The 21,734-nt window shown below is 33.2% G+C and overlaps 1 protein-coding gene across 10 annotated transcripts in view; it reads left to right on the forward strand.

Annotated features, from left to right (window-relative positions):
- Positions 1–21,734, forward strand: part of LOC145252764 (uncharacterized) — a 282,722-nt gene that overhangs the window by 160,742 nt on the left and 100,246 nt on the right. For all 10 annotated transcript variants that reach the window (XM_080112659.1, XM_080112664.1, XM_080112661.1 and 7 more), the window contains exon 2: positions 20,746–20,906. In XM_080112659.1, the coding sequence (XP_079968785.1) occupies positions 20,746–20,906 (161 nt within the window). The remainder of the gene's footprint in view (positions 1–20,745; positions 20,907–21,734) is intronic.

A 21,734-nucleotide genomic window follows, 5' to 3' on the forward strand; every position in this document is an offset into this window, starting at 1 on the left:
TTCCTTTGGTCAATAGTAGTAATGCTCTGCTAGTTAGTAATGCTCATTGCATTAACTAACCAGAAGCTCGTTACCACTGTTGACTAAGGGAATGGACGAAGTATGCTGATGGATGAAAGTGAAACCTGGCCAATGAGAGTTGAGGACATGGGCTGCATGGAGAGAAATAATGATACGATAGCTAAAGTAAAGGCTTAGTTCTGATGACCTGAGAGGAAGATTCAATCTGGAAAGGTTTTATACGAGTAAAATATGCAGGAAAAAGCTTTAAGAAAGCAAAAATTGATTAACTGAGCTTTAATATGGTAATAAATTATTATACACCAATCCACATGATGTATATGAATCGAATTTGGCCAATGAGAGTTGAGGACATGCGTTGCATGGAGAGAAATGCTATGAGAATATGATGGATGTGTAATGTAAGTTTCAAAGAAAGGCTTAGATCTGATGGACCCCCCCCTCCCCCGGGAGAAATAAATCTGGACAGTATATATGGAGATGTATGCAGTGCAGGAGACCCTCTTATGGTCACATTGAAAAAAAATGGGTGAGAGTTCTTAGGTTAGTAGATGTAGAACAGTCGAAGTAGAAGGGTTAGTAGACAGGAGAAGATCAGGAAAACATAGGAGGACGTGATAAAAGATTTACCTCAGTGAAAGAGGGATGAATAAAGACCTGGGCATAGATAAATTGATTTGGAATCAATTTTCTAAAAGGCGACCAACACAGTCGAATATAATTGGATTGAAACAACGGTTCTTGTTTGGTCACAAAAGTTAAGGAACATAGAACCTGGCTAGTACCTGATGGGTGACTATTTGGGTATTCTAGGTGCTGTATATCAATCTTCTTGGAAATACATACGTTTGGGGACCGTTTAGGAATTTCATATTCACTGTAAACTTCTGCCTTTGGGGGAAGCTGCACAGCCCAACTAAGGTTAATACCACACTAAGTATTACTCGTTTTTTTTTTTTTTTTTTTTTTTTCTGGACAAACCCGTGCTATCCATATCAATTGAAATGGACGTTAACCCAAATATGATGACTAATTAAATAATCAATATTTATTGCAAGTCGCAATTGTTTGATTTGCCTTTATAATTCAATGATTCTTTAATAATCAATGGAACATTGTTGCAGAGGAGAATATCTTTTTTGGTTCCATTTTTATTATGAAAAGTAAAATATCGTCCCTTGGGTTTTTAACAATTCATCTCTTTTTTTTTTTTTTTCTTTTTTTTTTTTCTTTTTTTTTTTTTTCTTTTTTTTTTTTTTCAAATGTCTGTAGTTCTGACTTCAATTATTGTTATTACTATGATTGGCTATCAATATTATTAACAATAATATATATATGAAAGTGAGAATGGGTGAGGATACTTCTCAACCTATATACTCAATGAATTTTAATCTACAGTCTCGAAATTTGGTATATAGGGTATTCAAGCACAGGGAAAACTTTTTAATCGATTTTCATCCAAAAGCTTGAGTATTTTTTCCTTTTTTTTTACTTAAAAGAAATGAACGGTTAAAAAAAAAAAAATACTCGTATGCACATGTATCAGGTTCTTTCCGTTTTCTACCTAATTTTTTTAAAGAATTTAACATTACGTTTAATACCTGGCAACACTGACTACATATTCTAGTATGTTTTTTGTTTTGTTTTTTTTTAAATAGCGATACGAAAATAGGTAGATATATAAATCTTTAAAGTGATGTTTAGATTGAAATTCGTTATTTGTTTTTTGTTTTTTTGTTTTTTTAAGATAAGAAAATAGGTAGATATATAAATCTTTAAAAAATACTCTGCAATGATGCGATAGAGGTAAAGTGTTCTCGCTAGTTTTCTTTTCCTTATAAAGGAAATGTTTCTTTTCCTTAATGTTTTATTATTAAAGTGTTTTTTATTTAATGAGTCTGAAGAAAGGCTGTTCGTGTGAAAATTTTCAAACGACATATTGTTTGAATTTGTACAAATAGTCTTGAAACAATCGTAATTGACAATGAAATACACTTTTTGTTGCTATCAACCCATTTTTTTGAAGTCTTGGTTTTTGTTAAAACAGTATATATATATATGTATACATTATATGTGTATTGTATTATATATGTATTGTATTATATATACATACCAGTTATAAATACTTGTTGACAGGTAAAAAAAAAAAACATTGCCGAGCAGAGGGTTTAGTCACATAATATTTAAGATATGCCAAATATCTTAAATTGTTAGGATTTTCCTGAAATTTGACCATATTTGAGATTTTTGGAAGCATAAAAGGGTCATCTTCATCTATGAAATTCAAACAGGGAAATAAAATCTAATAGCTTAAAAGGGAATAACTCATCGGTTAATTGAAAACTTCTGTTTTTAAACACAGCTAATGCTGGGTTATACTAATAATTAAAAATAAATTAAATGTAAATGAAATTTAAAATAATCAACTTTACATAATATTTCTAAATCGCATACTTAAAATAATACTATTACTAATTTCCATTGAAAATTTAGAGCTAATTAATAAAATGGATTTTCTTTAATGTAATATGCAAATGAGATAACCTCTTGAGTGTTGATTCTTTTTGAATACATAGTATATATAGAAGTCATGCAGGAATAAAGTATATAAGAGTTCGTTTTCAGTACTAAAGGCTACTTGTGAAAGAGTGTACCCTGTGTATATAATAACCAAATTGCGAACATATGGACACTTTATTATAATAGATAGACTAGCAGGAGGACCTGATGTTGCCCAGGATTGAATGAGGATCCATACTTCCAATGTCTTTGAAATCGGTGAAATCGCTCATTTTTCAATCAAATCGATTGATTGCTTTCTCTAGCCGGGGGACCCATTGCAATACACCAGGAGAAAGCTTCACATGCCTCTCTACAGTGACTTGTTCCACAATACATTGTAGCCTACGTTGGACTGTAGAGAAGTCGGTATTGATTTTATAAAAATTTTATATAATGGCTTGAATTAAAGTTTATAATGTAAAAAGTCAAATGTCATGGTTCACTTATGCTTTAAAAAGAAACATTCTTTTCAAATGCACCTCTGTCTTATCAAAGAACCAACTGTTGATTTTTATAGGCCGGGGCCTTCTGTTTGTTTGGTGATAAAACTTCTCAAATCGACTTGTGATGTTAGGTTGTATAAAGGTGTTTATGTTGGTCAAAATCTGACTGTTCCTTCTTTAATGGGATTTTTCGATACTTATCAGAGACATTACGATACAAAACTTATCTAAGAACACTTCCAGGCACATAAAATACATTTGCGTTAAATTTTAGAAAAATCGAACCAGTCGTTTGGAGTCTATAAGGAACGAACTCGCACAAAGTGCCTTTTATATGCAAGTAGAAATACACACACACACATGCACACACACTTTTTAACATGCATTTGACAAATATATTTTTTAGTGATAGGACAATGCGATTACTGATTTTATTATCAGTTCTCGATTACGATACTATTACCGATACTATAGTGAGTTTTGAATATATATATATATATATAGCAATTAAGCTACATAGAATTTTCTGCATTTCATCGCATATGTGTGAAACAGAATGATTTGCACAAACCGGAATTTTTTAATAAGAGATTCGTTCATTTTTTTTTTATATGACAATTTGGATGCTATAACTAACTAATGGGGACTTGTTAAAAAATTGTCCATTTGAAGAAATCACCAAAGAAGCAAGTTACAAATCTTCAACCATATCGATGATAATGCATACAATTTTAGCTTTGAGGTTATTTCTTTCAAAAGCTGTCCAATCTAATTCTGGTATTTCTGATTTTAGTGGAACAATTCAATGACTCAATGGAAACAATATTTTCATCCAATCTAAATGATAAAAACCTGTCTACTTTTTTTTTTTTTTTTTTTTACAAGGGCGTCACCACTTATCAAGGCCCAGAGGCCACTCGAGGATAAGGGTTAATAGGTATACATTAGTCATTGTGATTTTAGCATAGTAAACAGTGGGAATTTTGAAACTTGGATTACTTAGGGGGACGATTCAATTAGAACTTGTTCACATTGGACTTTTTCTTTTTTTTTTTTTTTCATAGGTATCAACTCATTATCAAGGCCAAGAGGCCACTCAAGGATAAGGGTTAAAGAGTGTACAGTAGAAATTGGACAATATAGTAATCATTAGTAATGAAAATTTGGTAAATTTGATAACTTATATGGAACGGCTCATCAAGAACTTATTTACGTTAGACTTGAAGACAACCATATTGTAGTCAGCCGAAAAGCAGGAAAACGGAAGACAATTCCACAGGCGTGCAGTTCTAATAAAAAAGCTTTGTTCATGGAATCTACGTTTAGGTTTAGGCACAGATAAAGAGTGGGGGGAATTATTGATAGTGTTTACAGCTAGACGAGTGTTTCTTGTGAAAGTTTTGCGAGAGGGGACCATAGATTGAAGCTCAGTCGAACACTTTCCATGAAAATAACGATACATCAGAGACAAACTCGCAACATCTCTTCTGTGAGATATAGGTTGCAAGGAAGAGAAAAGGACATCTCCTACGAGGCTACGAAGTCTATTTTGAACTCTATCTACTTTCCTAGATCCAAGATTCAAATTTAAATCTCAAAAAAGACGACAATAAAAACACTAAGAATTGGATTCTACATCTACTTTCTACTAATGACAATGAAGCAAAATCAGCGGAATACATTTCTTTAAGGTTTGTTGAGGGTCAAGAAGATCAAAGTAAAAATAAAACTGTATCTCTTTCAAGTCTGTTTGATGAATTAGCTTCGAATAAGCCTACAGTAACAAATAAAATCTTAGAGCAGGTAGAAGCCGAGTTAAACTTGGAGACTGCAACTACAACAGAATTATAAGAATTACAATCTAAACTCAAACAGAAGTAAATCCCTTATGTTTAAGTGCACAAAAGAACTTGACCATCACGTAGCTTTACGACTACTCGCAAGAGGTGATGATCCATTTCAGTGGTGGAAGAAGGAGACCATACCACTGCTGAGTAAATTGTCCTCAAAATATTTAAGCACACCACCTTCATCTATGGAGAGTGAGCAGCTCTTTAGTACAAGTGGCAATGTGTATGAACCTATGAGGAACAGAATGTATCCTGAGAATAGAGAAAGTCTAATGTTTCTACATTACAACTTAAAAGTATTCAACTTTAAATACTGAGGAGACTATGAGAGCAGAGAAGGCAGGCAGCAAGAATAGAAGAGAAAATAGAGCAGCAGCAGGTGCAGAACTTCATCTTATATTTATTCACTTTAAGAATTACAATTTATATTTTGTAGTTGGTTTGTAATCTCTTTTTTCTCATCGAATTGTTTAATTATATTCATTTAAGAATTAGAAATGTGTTTTTTGTAATTTTAGTTAATAAAGGCAAAAAGCCATAATAGTGGCCAGACAATTAAATGTTAAGTTAAATTGGCAGTTACTATGTAAATGTGTCAATGCTATCTGATGAGCTTCTTGGCAGTGATGAAATGATTAAAATTTAATAGGAAACAGAAAAGTAATTAATCGGCTGATTACTCGGCAAATTGAATGATTGCCGATTAATCGGCAAAGTGACCAATTAGACAGATTACCTGCCGATTAATCAGTACAACCCTAATGTGTGTGTGTATATATATATATATATATATATATATATATATATATATATATATATAGTGTTGAAATGATTAATCGGAACTTTTTGAGGTATTGGAATCAGAAAAATTTGTGCCTATTTTCTAATGCCAAAAATGATTCCTTTCATTATCGTTTTTTTTATTTGAATCACCCGCACAAGTGTGATTTTACGTTTGAGGAAATATCTACACATTTAACGTGTTTTTATGACAATTTTATAGTTAAATATTTAGAGATTTATAAAAGAACCAGAATCTGTAATTTAGTACAGAATCGGTAATTGTATCCGAATCTGGAAAATACTGGAATCGTCCCATCACTAATGTGTATATATATGTACACACACACACACACACACACAAAATATTTCTTTAAAAACTATATTTTATTGGCATGGATTGACCTTTTACCATTCAATTTGTTTCTATTTTGTGAGTCGCTGATGAATTGAATGGTTAAAGGTCAATTCACTTCAATGAAATGATGGTACATCTCTGAAATACATAACATAGTTTTTGAATGAATAATTTACATTTTAGCTCTCACATGTGTGATTGAGCACTTTATTGATTTCTTTTGAACTTTTTCCCAATGCACTATATTATATATCTTGGGTAGAGCGCTTTCGTTAAATGAGTTTGCCTGCTGCTTACTTAGCATAATGTGAAGCTCTTTGCTTGTAAATCAACAAATGGCACACTTAAAAAGTAGCAGTCAAATGTTTATGTAAAAGACATTTGAAGATGTCATTTACAAATGCTAATCTCATAAATCAGATCCTTAAATTGACAACTATTAACTAGATGGTTGTAGGTTTGAATTCTGGCTAGAGATGGGTGTTAGTTTAGCTGCACTAGTGAGCTGTTATAGAGCGAAACAGTCTCTGTGGATCACTCACACACACGTACGCACGCACGCGGTTGGTCTAAAAATAATGTTGTTTTTTGACATGAAATTGAATGTCAAAAAACTACATTATTTTTGCACCGAGCTAGTAGTTCCTGTCTGTTTATTTGTTCATAAACTCATAAGGTTTTCAAGATAGACCGCTACAACCACATATAGTGTTTTTTTTTTTCTTTTTCTTAGAGGTGGCAAACTTTAAATTGACAACTCTATTTTCCTCAACTGCAGATCTGGCACCTATCGGTTATTACAAAGTTTAGCTTGCTTTGGCAATTAATCATGAAGAGACTGACACCCGAATAGCATTGGCCAATTGCAAATGATACGATCAACTTACTGAGAGAAAAATTTGATGAACAAATAATTTCAAGAAATGTGTCTCGTTCATGCAATTTAACCTCATCAAATTATTTTCGTTGGGATATGTAAAATCTCAGGTCTATGTTGATAAACCAGACACAATAAGTCACTTGGAAGACAATACTTGATGTATCATTATTAATTTAATGCATAGAATTAGACCTCTAGATTATGTCATATGCACGTGAGTCAGCCATATGCCTGAAATTGTATTTAAATTATAAATGCCAAAAATAAAGCTTTGCAATAAACCACATATTTGTATAGTAAAAATATTTTCTGTGATTTATATTTATTTAAAGTTTGCCATTTCTAAAAAAAGAAAAAAAAAAACCTTTATATTCTAAAACTACATTGTTCAGTGTACTTGGGAGGATTATTTTATTTTGATTAAACAGTGTAACATTAGCTTTATATTTAATTTTTTTGTCAAGACAAAACAAACAAAAAACGAAACAGACAGTAAATTCTCTCTCGTTGAATCATAAACACCATATATTGAAAAAAACATCTTGTGTTCAATAAACTAACAAATTGAATAAGATGCAAAGGGAAATAAATCTGTCATCGGATTTAATAAAAATACATACAAATGAAGATAAAGTTTAGAATTTTTTTTAGGTCTTTTTTTCATTTTGTCTCATATCAGTTACTACATAATAATATTATTAAAAATATCTATAGGAAAATTTAAAAAAGCTACATCTCGTGAAAAATAAAAAGTAGACCCTAGAAGACAACGTGTGTTATAACAATTATGTTTCATCCGCACCTTTTTTGTTTAGTGTATGTATATATATATATATATATATATATATATATATATATATATATATATATATATTTTTTTTAAGAGCTTATAATTGCTTAATGAGTCTAATTAAGCTTTAGCCCACTTTTTGTTATAAATAATTTATAAATAATATCCATAGTGTTTGCTTGATATCTTTGACTTTATAACTTTTTGAAAATTTACTTTCAATCAGAACCTAAATACAAAACCTCGGAAGTGTGGAGTTACACCCCGCCTTCCTTTACCAAACATGAAAACTTACACAAGAAGATCGGATGTTACATTGACCGAAATGTTGTGCAAATAACATTTAAGATGAGAATATTAGTCTGATTAATATTAATTTGGTGCAAAAATAATGTTTTTTGACATTCAACTTCAAAAGATCATAACTCCTTTCATAATAAACTTTATTAATCGAAATAAGAACCATTAGAATCGACACATTTTTTCCCAACTAGAAACAAGTTTATTTATCCCATTAGCATAGAAACCTGGAGTTCTGGAAGCAATGAAGTCATTGAAGGCCAATTTGGCATCATCTCGGCTTTTGAAGCATTTTTTGCACAGAAAGTTGTCGAGATGCTTGAAAAAGTGAAAATCGGTGGGCAAAGGGTCCGGTGAATATGACCGATAAGGCAGTCTCGTAGTCCAATTTGTTCAGCTTCTGCAGGGTCAGTTGAACAACATGCGGGTGAGCGTTGTCATGGAGGAGAATTGGTCCCTTCATATTGACCAATTTCGGTCACATATGTTGGAGCTTCTGGTGCATTTTGTCAATTTGTCAGCAGTATTTCTCCGTTATAATCGTTGCACCCAGATTCAAGAAGCTGTAATGAATGAGATCGGCTGCAGGCCACCAAACAGTCACCAAAACCTATTTTTGGTGCAATTTCGGCTTCGGGAAGTGTTGTGGGGATTCTTCGGCATCAAAGCACTGTACTGAACATTGCCGGTTGTCATAGAGGATCCACTTCTCATCACACAACACAAGTCGCTCAAGAAATAGGTTGTTTTTGTTGCATAGAAAGTGTGTAGAAGACGCCTCAAAATGACAATTTTTTTTATTATCGTTCAATTCATGCGGCACCTATTTATCAAACTTTCTTGACTTCCCTATTTGTTTTAAATAGCAAACGACTATTGAGTGGTTGACCTCGAGTTCAACAGAAACTTCTCATGTGGTTTTACAAGGATCGGCTTCAATTCTTTCAACTGTTCGTTATCAACCGCAGTCGGCTGGCCACGACCGTCTTTATCTTCGAGACTCTTGTCACCATTGCAAAATTTCTTGAATCACTGTTGTACCACACATTCGTTAGTGATTCCTGGGCCAAACGCATCAGTGATATCACAAACTGTCTCGGCATCTTTTTGGCTTAGTTTAAACTGGAATAAGAAAATCGTGCAGATTTGAATTTGTTCATGCTGTTGAAAAGCCTGCAAAAAATGAATGATTGAGAATGGGAACGAACAATTCGATAGAGTGAAAAACTGTGCTTCAAAAATTGTTTTTGCACCAACCTAATACACAAAGATATTTTTTAATTTTGTAAAAAAAATGTTAGAAGGTGAAGCTTATATAATACTGATAGGGTTATTGCTCTTTGCATCTTGTTTTTGATTAAACACTGTTGAAGCAGGTTGAATTGTAAATATACAAAAGACATTGTGTAATATTCAATATGGCTGAAAAACAATTCTAACAAGATGTGAAGGGCAATAACTCTGTTTGTATTATGACAAAAGAGATATAACTCCTGCCATTGATCATTATCATTTAACATTCGAGAATTTGCAAACTAGATTCCTGGTACTACCAGATCAGACTGTTTAGATCCCGGCTTCCTAACTTAAAATGCAACAACTATTAATTTTTTTTTGCCCCCCCCCCATCCATTTGCAAATCATTTTTTGTATTTTTGCGAAGCTAAAAACAAAAACAATAGTTATCCTCTTGAAACCACCAAACCAAACACCATGAATAAATATTTGAAGATATAAAGAACTTGAAGCATAAAAACTTTTACCAAAGTGATCAGATTTAGCATTAAATAAATTAAAAAGGGTTGATATACTGTAAGACAAAGCAACCCAAATCAAAATGGATCAAAGATGATATTAGATTTTCAAACTTTTCTGAAATTAAATATAAAAAAAATCTTGGCAATCCTTTCGTTCATTCTTGGCTCTCTGTTTTCTTCTTTCTCTCCTCATTATCGTTTTCTATTCAAGCACTTCCAAGTTCTTGATCTGCAATACTATCTCTTTCTTCCTGAAAACTATTTTTCGACAAAGACAAAGAAGAAAAAGAAAATACCAACAGAAAACATATCTGTCTAAAAATATAGGAGGCCTCCAAAACTAAAGCCTCTGCCATCTCAAGTTTCTTTAATAACACCATTGGACCACACCCTCCTTCCTAGAAAGTGCCATACCTATTATTGCAATTCATAAAAAAAAAAAAAAAAAAAAAAAAAAAAAAATGCAGTATTCTACTCAAGACATCCATCATCAGATCTGTCCCAAGCCTTCCTCCTCCTCTCCCCGGCCATCAACTTCCTGGGCAAACCAATTTACTTTGTGGAAGATGAAATGAATATAAAATATGAGACCAGTATTGCCTATTCTATTTTTGATATCATTCACACACATTGAATGAATGTAGGATGAGATAAGGTTCTTCAAGAAGACCCCTGCATTTATAACCCTTCCCTATACTTTATTAATTGGATGACTTTTCCTTTTTTTTTTTTTTTTTCTTACATTAGGTATCACAAACTTAGAGTTGGTTGGTTGTTTTGTTTTATGGCATATAAATCTTGCTTGGTTATTTAATGCCATTTTTTTTTTAATCAAGTTATGTAAATTAGCTATTTTGACTTTGTAGAGTCAAGTTAGGTTTTTTGTTTCTGGCTTATTTGTTAGATAATGTCAGATTTATTAATTAAAAAGAAAATTGGGGGTGGGGGTAAAGACAAAGTTAAGTTAGATTGGACTAGTTATATTTTCTTGTGTAGGTTTACTTTTTTCAAAAATTTTATTATTGTATTAGGATTTTTATTTATTTATTTTTTTCAGATAGTTTTATGTTGTTGACATTGTGGCAATCTCACACATATCTGTGAAAATTTACAATCTGTAAGAAAGTGCTTTAACAGTGTTCTGGGCACACCATGCATTGTGGAGCATTTTCATTTGTCAGAAGGAAGGAGTGGGTTATGTGTTTATTCCTCTGTGAATACAGGACAAAACTATTTCCTTCCTGTGTGACTTTCTGAATTCTGCTAGCCATTCTTTTAGCATAGGTTTAATTTCAAATAGTTGATTAACTGAGCTCAATCTGATAATAGATATTATAGACCAGCCTGCATGATGTATGGAAACGTAAGCTGGCCAGTAAAGATTAAGGACATGCTTTGCACACAGAGAAATGATATAAAAATATGATGGATGTGTAATATGAGTTTTAAGGATAGGCTGATGACTTCAGAAGAACTTTAAATCCGGACAGTATAGGGAGATGTGTGCAGAGCAGGAGACTTTGTTGGTATGGTCACATTGAAAGAAAGGATGAGAAAAATTAAAACTGAAGGATCAGTTGGCAGAAGACCGAGAGCCCTTAGGAAGAAGTGATAAGCATAGATTTCAGTGAAAGAGGGATAAATAAAGACCTGGCCAGAGATAGGTTAATTTAGAATCAATTTCTAAAAGAAGTCCAACACATGCCAGCATGTAAAATGGGTGTTAATATAGTGATGATGAGGATATATATGCAGAGCGGGAGACTTTGGTGGAATTGCAGCATTTAAAGAATGTGAGCTTTAAAGACAGGTTTAGGTCTGAACAATAGTGTGTAGAGCAGGAAACTTTGTTGGTATGGTCACATTGAAAGAATGGATGTGAATGCTTGGAGTAGTAAATACAGAACAGTTGATATACACAGTCAGCTGGCAAGAAAAGTATAGGAATAATAACGATGAATTCTAGAGAAATATATATGAAGAGATATATGTGCAAAGCGGGAGACTTTGATGGAATGGCCGCGTTTAAAGAAAGGATGAGAGTTCTTGGATCAACAGATGTAAATCAACCTAAATAACAAGTTCCATTCACAGAGGAAAGCCAAAAAGAAAAGAAAATAAGAATCACGCTTGAAAGAAAGAGGGATTAATGAAGACCTCGGAAGAGACAGGTTAGTTTGGAATCAATTTTTAAAAGCCGTCCCGACATATGCCAGCATGTAAAACGGATGCTAACCTGAATATGATGACGGTTACGGTGCAAATATATGAAGGCTCAGTAAGTCCGTTGCATCCTGCGAGTTAATTAGATTCGTTTTTCTTTGAAATTTCTAAAGGTTTCGTTGAACCATGAAGATGTATTTGGTTAAGGGTAGTTGATGACCTCAAAGATGGGGGGGGGGGAAGGTTAAACAAATATCCGAAATAATTGTTGAATAGGGCATCAAATGGTTCACCGTTGGATTCAGTTCAAAACTAGTTTATTTTTATACCTTTATGAACCTTTTCACATTTTGAGTGAAAGGTTAGATTCTATCAAATTAGCAAGTATAAGTCATCATTGACAAACAATCAGATTGCAGTAGAAAAATAAATGTTTATCTCGATACTAGAAGGCCACCTGGTGTTGCCCGGTCATAAAATATGCTTAAATATGATATTTTAATGTATGCAGATTTCATACTTCTTCTATATATATATATATATATATATATATATATATATATATATAGAAATATATATATATAAAAGCGAAAATGTATGTATGTGTGTTTGCTTTTTGTGTATGTCTACAAAAGGCTTTTTTTTTGCCGTGATTCTCGGTTGGCTTGCTCCTTCTTAAAACTTTTTATATGCTGTCTAAATAATAATATCTATGACTAAGGAGCTTGGGTCACAGCTATCTTTAATTTACCCGACTTTTACAAGCTATTTTCGAGATATTGTTTGATCGCCGCATAACAGGGAAAACAGAAACTGGCTTCCAGCACAAAACAAGGTCAAACATCACACGACTTAACGTTCTCGCACCTGTTAATTTCACTTTATAAACGTCAACTTAACACACTTATCAATTCATCTATTCCCGTGGTCGAGATGGTTAGGTCACAGGTTTCTTTTTCCATTTCCTTTTCACCTCCGCGTCAAAGATTCGGGGTTCAAGCCTACTTTTCTACTGAAACCTTTTTTCTTTCTCTTACACCTCCAAACACCTGGCCAACGGTTTTTTTTTGTTTTAAACAGGGTTGTTTTGACCCCCCCCCCAAACACACACACACCTCCAAACACCTGGACAACGCCGGGTACACCCCGCTAGTCTATATATATAAAAACGAAAATGTGTGTATGTATGTTCGCTTTTTGTGTATGTCCAAGAAAGGCTTTTTTCCGAGAAGCAGTCGGTTGGCTCACAACTTAAAACTTTTTATATCACATATAAATCATAATATCTGCAAGTTAACAACGGAGGTCATCTGTCTATTTAATTTGCTTAACTTTGGGAAGATAAATACTCAACAGTTTTCACTCGCTGCATGTGGATTAGGCTTTTTCGTATAGTAAAAGTGACACTAATTCTGGCGGTACTTTTCCGGTCTCAATCGCTGGAAATGTCCGAAAGCAATCAGCGTTGGTCAATGTGGGAATATTTTCATTATATCAGACAATTGCTATTCAATTTGGACAAGGGGAGCTGTTCCCTCCCCCCTCCCCAACATCTTGGGAAAATAAAAATAAAAAAGCGTTCCCGCAGTAACTAAAATACTATCCCGCAGTCAAAGTTGACCTCATTAAGTCATTAAAACGTGCACTTGCTAATTCTAAGTAATTAAGTAAATTCAAACGTGTTTCCGTTAGTGTGTCGCGGTGACCCAATGGTTAACGTCGCACGTTTTTTTCTTCACACTTTAATTTCCAACTTTGCCTCAAGGGTTTGGGTTCAATCCTCATACACACCTACCAAAACTTTTTATTTTTTAATTTTAACCCCCCCCTCCCGTTTTGATTTACCCAAAACCACACACACCTCCAAACACCTGGGCAACACCGGGTACCCCCCCCCTAGTCTCTATATATAAAAGGCAAAATGTGTGTGATCATTTTATGTATGTCTCGCAAAGGTTTTTTTCGCCGCGATTCTCGAGGGGCTTACTGTGTCTTAAAACTTTTTATATACCGTCTAAATCATATTGAAGATTTGCGAACGCGTGTCACGTCTAGATTTATTTACATCGACTTTTATAAGATTCGCGCTATTTCGCTGCGTCGCCTGTTTGTTTGGCTTTTTAGTATAAATACAGTGAAACTAAATTGAAACGTGTTCTCTGCTTTCGCGCCGAAACATCCAGATAGCAATCAGCTTTTGATCAATGTGGACTTTCTCCTTATATCAGACAATTGCTATTCGATTTGGACAATGGGGAGCTCCCCCCCCCAACCATCATCTGGGAGAGGCGAAAACTAAAAATACTGCCACGTCATCGTAACGATCCCGCGATGACCTCATTTAGCGTCTTCCTGTCAATCAAACCGCTTTCACTAGCTTTATAACCCTTAACTTAACACGCTAATCAATTTCTCTCATTCGTGGTTGAGATGGTTAAGTGGTTGTGTTTTGTTTCCACTTCCGCATCAAGGCTTCCGGGTTCAATCCCGCCTCCCGACCAAAACTTTTTTTTTTTTTCTTTTACACCTTTAAACACCCGGGCAAGGTTTTTTTATTACTTCGCTTATTCTTTAGTTTACCCCCCCCCCATACACACAGCGTTGTTATCTTAAGATTGCAGGTTCAATCCAACAGGTTTATTTATGCCATCTTTTTTTTTCCGTTTTGGTTTTTCCGATTTTTTTAACATCGTCTTTTTATAATATTTAAGCAGAGTTATTACTTACCCTCCCCTGCACCCTACACACACCTACAAACACCCGGGCAACACCGGGTACCCCCCCCCCCCCCGCTAGTATTATTATTATAAAACCAATGCTCTATTGATTATTATATCGTATCCAATATATAGTCGTGATTCCAAAAGTTGAGGGGGGGGGGGAAATTTGGATGCTATCAGCTAGAATCCAAACTAAAACATATAGCATTTCATTATTTAAGAGGACGGTTCAACAAGAACTTGTTTACATTGGACAAATACAACCATGTTGTGATCGGCTGGAAAACAGATCCATTGTATAGAGGTCCTCAGGTGGGCAGTTCTAGGAAAGAAACTTTGTTTATGGAATTTGCATTTAGATTTAGGCACACAGAGAGTGTGGAAAATTGTTCAGTGGTTGTAACTAGATGAGTGTTGTAAGTGTTTTGCAGGGGGACTGATTGAAGCTCAGTTGAACACTTGCCATAAAAATAATGATAGAGCAAAGATAGACTTGCAGCGTCTCTTCTGTGAGAAAGAGGTTGCAGAAGAAGAAAAAAGACCTCACCTACTAGATTTCGAAGTCAGTTTTGAACTCTGTTAAGGCGGGAAAGGATGCTCTGATAAAGGGAGGCAACAGTGCTTCATCTTAGGACGTATTTGGCTCTTATACAGGTAGAGGATTGCATCAGGCATAAGATAACTTCTAGAGTGATAGAATGATCCAGCCAGTGACCTTGACAACTCTAAGTGCCTCTCCCTGCACCCCCAGGATTAATGGGAGACAGAACTCTCTTAAAACTGCATATGTATTCAATTTTGATGACATTTAAATCGTATGTATAAAATTCTCCAGGTAAAATGATGGAAGTGGTTGCGAATCTCTAGGTGCCCCTCGAAATGAACTGAATCTCTGGATAAAGTAGCTGTAGGGGCACAACCCTTTTAAAACTTCGAAGAGGTATACCCGATTTTAATGAAATTTAAACCATATATATAAGGCACTAATTCATAGGATTTTCTAAAATTTTAGCTTCTTCCGACTATATTAGGTAGCGAAACGGTAGAGGGAGCACTAAAAAAAAAAAAAAAAAAGATAATGAACGGTCTAATATGGCATTGTTATAAGCAACGTGAAAAAGGACATAGCGTGCCTCATTAAATCTCGAGCAATATCAGGTCCTCTTGCTAGTAGGTTGCAAAAACCAACCTTGTGGTGGAATTTAAAATGTTTCAAAAGCATTTATCTTATAGTATACTTTGACCTTACACTTTCACCATGTGATGCAAATATTAATTAATAGATTAGCTGATCAGTTAATTAATATTAATATATCATAACTATATGCTGGGACTGTAAAGGTGGTGTTCACTTAGTTATATGTCTTAAAGTGAGACGCCATTTTTTTTTATTTTATTTATTTATTTATTTTTTTTCCAGGCTATATTTTGTAAGCCTTCCTGCTAGTGTTTGTATATTTTTATGTTTAGGATTCGTTACTGAACTAATTAACCGATCACTATGAGTTTGTGAACACAGCTGCTAAGCATAAGGGTGGGTAATGTGGATTATATTTAATTTAATTTGGTTTCATGCAAAATGAATTAACAGTCACTATCATAAACTAAACAAAGTGTTGGTATGCAGTGTACTTATCTAATTGTAGCGGCACTTATCTACCTCTAACGTATTAACACATGGTCTGTTGGCTGAAGGACAAATAGTTTGCTGTAATTGATTTCTGTCTCGGTTTTAATTATTAGTAATTAGTTTAAGAATTTCAAAAAATTCCTTTAGTTAATTACTTTATTTCCTCACAGACTTTCTCACAGAAGACCTAATATCGTGGGGCTACTTCCCAGCTGACTATAACATGGCCATTCTCCTGTCTAACGTGAACAAGTTCCTGTTGAGCTATCTTCTTATATAAACAGACAGGACTCAAGTTCAACATTACCGATAATCACACACAAACTGACACTCGTTAACCCTTATCCTTACGTAGCCTTTGGGTCTTGATAAGCGATGCCCCCCCCACTCCAATTTAAAAAAAAAATGGATACGTTAATAGTCCATTTTTATTCTAGCGTTATTTTCATGGTATGTGCTTCAATTTCTGATTCCCCTCCAGAAAATATTCACAGTAAGAACTCTTCTACCTATAACCACTGTAAAAATATTTTCCTTCCTTCCTCTGTGTACTTGAATCTAAACTGAATTTCCATGAGAAAAAAAAGTTTGCTTCTAAGAAGTTCCTGTTTATGGAACACAATATCACGAGGCTGCTTCCCAGCTGATTACAACATACAGGACTCTATGGACAAATTTATCTTTAGTTGACGTTTGAAAACTGAATATTTTTGTTTACTAGCCAAATAGAAGAGTTACTAGTCAAACTCGTATGATTTTTGGAATATGACATCTTTTATTCCATAAAGATTTTTGTTGTATTTAAAAGAATTTTTTTTTTTTTAAATAAGTGTAATTCTTAATATGCACCGAATTTTATGTTGAGACTTGAAGGTATAAAAATTCGAATTTCTTCAGATGTTTTTTAAACAGCCTTCGTTAAAAGAAAAAAAAAATACGCATCAAATGCGCTTGAAACCAAATCACAACGTAATATTAGGAAAATAAACAAATATTTTACGTGTTTGAATTTATCACAAATATATTTCAAAGGTAACAAAGAACACACTGAAGATGAAGTCTACCTTTCAAGCGCATTTGATGCGTATTTTATTTTATTCAAATTAAAAGGTTTCTATATTGAACTCTCATTCTTTGAAAAAAAATTGTTATTCTGTTAAACTTGTAGTGTTTAAATAATTTGACTTGCTCGTTTTATTCGAAGATAAATAAAATAAATTAATAAATAAAGGTTGAAAAGACATTTTTTTTTTCACTCAGTAAAGCTCATTACTGAGTGAAAAAAAAAGTCTTTTCAACCTTTATTTATTAAGGAATTATTATTATTATTGGAAGATTGTCAGTGAAAAAGAAAACAATCGCTAACAGATAAGCGTTTTATTATTTCTAGTCACCATTTTGAAAAATCGCTCGCAAATGCAAACTCTGACATAGTCATTTTCAAGCTCAGTCTGTATTATTTGGATTTTTCAGACTACTGTTCTCATCTTGGGTGTTATTTTCACAACAAAACGAGAGCATGCTACCCCCTGTGGATTAAATTTTGTTTGAAATTCCCTACAGATTCCTGAGTTCGACAAAAATTCTCAAGTTCAACAAGATACGCCTGAAGAAGGTTGGAGGTTTCACCGGCCGAAATGTTGTGAAAATAGCAATCAAGATGGGAAGAGTAGTTCAAAGAATCCAAAACATGAATAATCAACCATCATCCAAAAAAAAAAATCACAAACATAATTTCTAGCCCACTGTTGAATTCTTATTGAGCAGCCATCTAAAAGAACCAAATTCTGCCTAATTTCAACCGTCATCTTCAATTTCTCCAAATATTTTCTCACTTTCCACCTGCCAAATGCATTAACTTGAATCTTCGAATGACCTTTTGGCCTTGATGGGCTGCGGCTCATTAGTGCAAAAAAAGTCTTTCATCAATGCCAACACATATTCTTTACAAGTATCTATCCATAAAAAAAAAACATTTTCATAGTTATGGATGTGTTAGATAATCTATGCATTTTTCTCCATCTCTCCTGAAAATTATCCCAGTCTGATAACAAACCAGCATTAACTATTTGGATTATTCAGACTACTGCCTTTATCTTGTATCATTCTTATCAACGTTTCAGCTGATGTAACCTCCCAAGCTTCTTCAGGCGTATTGCATTAAACTCAAGAAGCTTTTGATAAGATACACCTAAAGGTTAGAGGTTAGATCTTTAATAGAATGTGCTCTGATGAACTCATAGCACTTGTGCCCCCCCCTCGATGTACATGCTCCCAGCTGACCCAATAAGCAGCAAAATTCCTCTCTTTCACTGGTGAGGTCCCTAGATGTCGAAAAAAAAATCTACTTTAATAGTTTCTTCCCTTGGACTACTAGACTTTGGAATTCCCTCCCTGTTTCTTGGTTCCCTGACTGTACTAACCTGCAGAAGTTTAAATGTAATGTGAACTTCCCACAGTCCCCTGTTGGACAGGATCCCAAATAGTAACCCCTTACGTTCCAAGTGGCAATATACTTTGTTTGGAATGAAAAAGAGTGTTAAAAAAATTAAATTAAATATTCTCTCAAAAATGAGAACAATCGTTCAAATAACCCAAATCATTGATAATCTAAAAAAAAATTCAGAAACGGCAGTAATTAGTTTCTTTCGCTCTATAATAAAGACATATGTGTGTTTATTTGCATAGTTTTATAGAAAAAAAAAAATGATATATTTATCCGTTAACACAAAATTTTGCTAGTAAAAAAAAAAAAACAACGAAACAAGTGTGCCTTATAGGTGAGATAATATTAAGTGGAGAGGAGAGAGCAAGAAAACATATTAGGTTGGTGTAAAAATTGTCATTTTTAAGCCGACGTGTGTGTGTGTGTGTGTGTGTGTGTGTGTGTGTGTGTGTGTGTGTGTGTGTACGTCCAAAAATATTTTTGCACCAATCTAATAGCAAGATTGACAACCTTCACTATATGAAATTAATTTGGGAAGGCATCTTTCACTTTAAATAAAGTCGGCAGTAAGTGTTGCTCTATTTGTTTTTTTTTTCTAGGTCATCAAACATATAGGAAAAAACTTACTATCATAATTCTATGATGGTGACTAGCTAAGGACGCATATATATATATATATATATATATATATATATATATATATATATATATATATATATATATATAAAATGAACAATTAAATTTAAATTCTGTAAATTAAATTTTATAATTTATTTTCATGCATGTATGATTTACTTCAAAATTTTAGTAATAGACTACATATGAATTTCATTTTGCTAAATATATTTCCTCTGATATGAGCCATTTGTTGAAACTCCATGGAATAAGGAAAACTTATTTTCTTTATACTTGTCAAAAAATAAATTGTAAAATTTAATTTACAGAATTAAATTCCAATTCTTATACTATTGCTCTTTCTTGAATATTGAGCTTTTTTTCATCTGGTTAGGATTGTTATATAAATATTAGTACTAATATTTATGTGCTTTAAATTTACAATCCTATGTAATGTGCTTTGTGTGTTATAATATATAAATAAAATGTTCCTATTTACTTGTGTCCTCATAAAGGTTAAGTTGGATGCAAAGTCGTTTTTTTTAATATGGTGAAAATACAGCCCTCCCAAAAAGAGAAACTCTGAACTGGAAAAAAAATATAAAAATTGACCCAGTCAAGCAGGATACAAGACTGGTTGAGAATAAAACACAAAGACTTTGTAAATTAAGAATGGAAAACAATAACTTAGCAAATTAAAACAAATTACAGCAGTGCTTATTAAATTTTTTTTTTTTAATTTTGAATAATTCAATCTTTTTTATTTAATTTGAAAACATTTTAAGTTCATGATTTAATTTTATCAGGACGTTTAGACGTCTTTATATATGTATACTAGCCTGGGTGCCCGGTGTTTCGCGGGTATTTGGAGTTGTGTGTTGAGCAAAAAAAAAAAAAAAGAATTTAAAAAAAAAAAAAGAAAGTGGTAGTAGGCAGGCAGGTCCGAACCCGTACTGCAAAGAAGGAAAAGAACATAAAAAAAGAGATGTGACGTCTTTGCTGTTGCACTTATCGCCAAACTGGAAGTGGCAAAGGTTTAAATTAAGGCTAGTCAATCGAAAAGAGGGGATGACTTTCAAAAATATCGGCAAAAAAAGCGACCTCTCCCTGTAGAAAAGTGGCCAGTTGAGGGTGAAGGAATTAATGTTTTGGGCCAATTTTTCGATATTTGTCGTCCGAAGGGTCAAGCTTCAAAGTGATACCAATCTTGTGAAAATCCGTTGCTTCTGTCGAAAGTTTTAGGCAGACATACATACATACATACATACATACATACATACATACATACATACATACATACATACATGATTGCAAAATGTCTTTAATAACCCCCTCCCCCTTAGAAAAGAGATTAAAAAAAAAAAAAAAAAAATATGTACATACTTATTAAATCCTAATTCATAACTAACATGCTTCCCATCTCTTTGCAGACTGCCAGTACACATGTCATGAAAAATGTAGACAGTTGGTCACATTGGACTGTAAAAATAGTTTGCCCAATTCGGGCTCGGATGGTTCAATAGAAACGTCTTTATCGGAACCAGCTTCCACTCCAGGCAGTAACAGTACGATATCTGATACATCACCCAACGTAAGTCAAATTCCAACATATATGTTGTCTTCTTTTTTTTTTTTTTTTTCCTCTCTTTTGAATGTATATATATATATATATATATATATATATATATCTTTTTCTCAATCATTTTTCATTTCCCACCTTATAATTCATTCATTTTTCATTCATTCTTCTCTTTTTCTCCCTCCTTACAATCTCTTACTTTCTAAGAGAAGGTCATCATGTTTTAGGGATCACAAATCATTATTGAAATTATTTAAAGTTAATCATCCTGAGATCAAAAATGAACAAATAAGCTAAATAATCTCTTATTTATTTATTTATTTATTTTTTTTTTTTTAACTTCTTTGTGTGAATTTACTTTAAACCGATTGATTCACAACTAATTATTACTGTTATAAGTCATTATTATTCAAGTAATAAATCGCATTTCTGTTCTAATGTTTGTTTTAACAATGTATTTTAGTTTATGATGTTATTTTAAACATGAGATAATGATACTTAATCTTTGTATAATTCTGTAAAGGGAAAATTATGATGAATTGAATTATAGACTAACATCATGGGAAGAGAGGTTAGAAAACTTCAGGCAATATTCTAGTATAACATATCACCAAAATCCGTATAAAAGAAAGAAAAAGTGCCAGGAGAGTAAATTCTTTGTCTTCTTTTGATGTCTTCTAAATTTAATTCACACTTTTTAGATGAGGATTGATTATTCCTATTTGGATTCTTTGGACTATTGTTCTCATCTTGAGTGTTATTCTCACAATGTTTCTGTCGATGTAACCTCTGACCTTCTTCAGGTGTATCTTGTTGAACTCGGGGAAATCTTCCTGTCAA

This window comes from Euprymna scolopes, chromosome 29 (genome assembly GCF_053919585.1).
Source record: "Euprymna scolopes isolate OS-2025 chromosome 29, ASM5391958v1, whole genome shotgun sequence".
Classification (NCBI taxonomy): Eukaryota; Metazoa; Mollusca; class Cephalopoda; order Sepiida; family Sepiolidae; genus Euprymna; species Euprymna scolopes.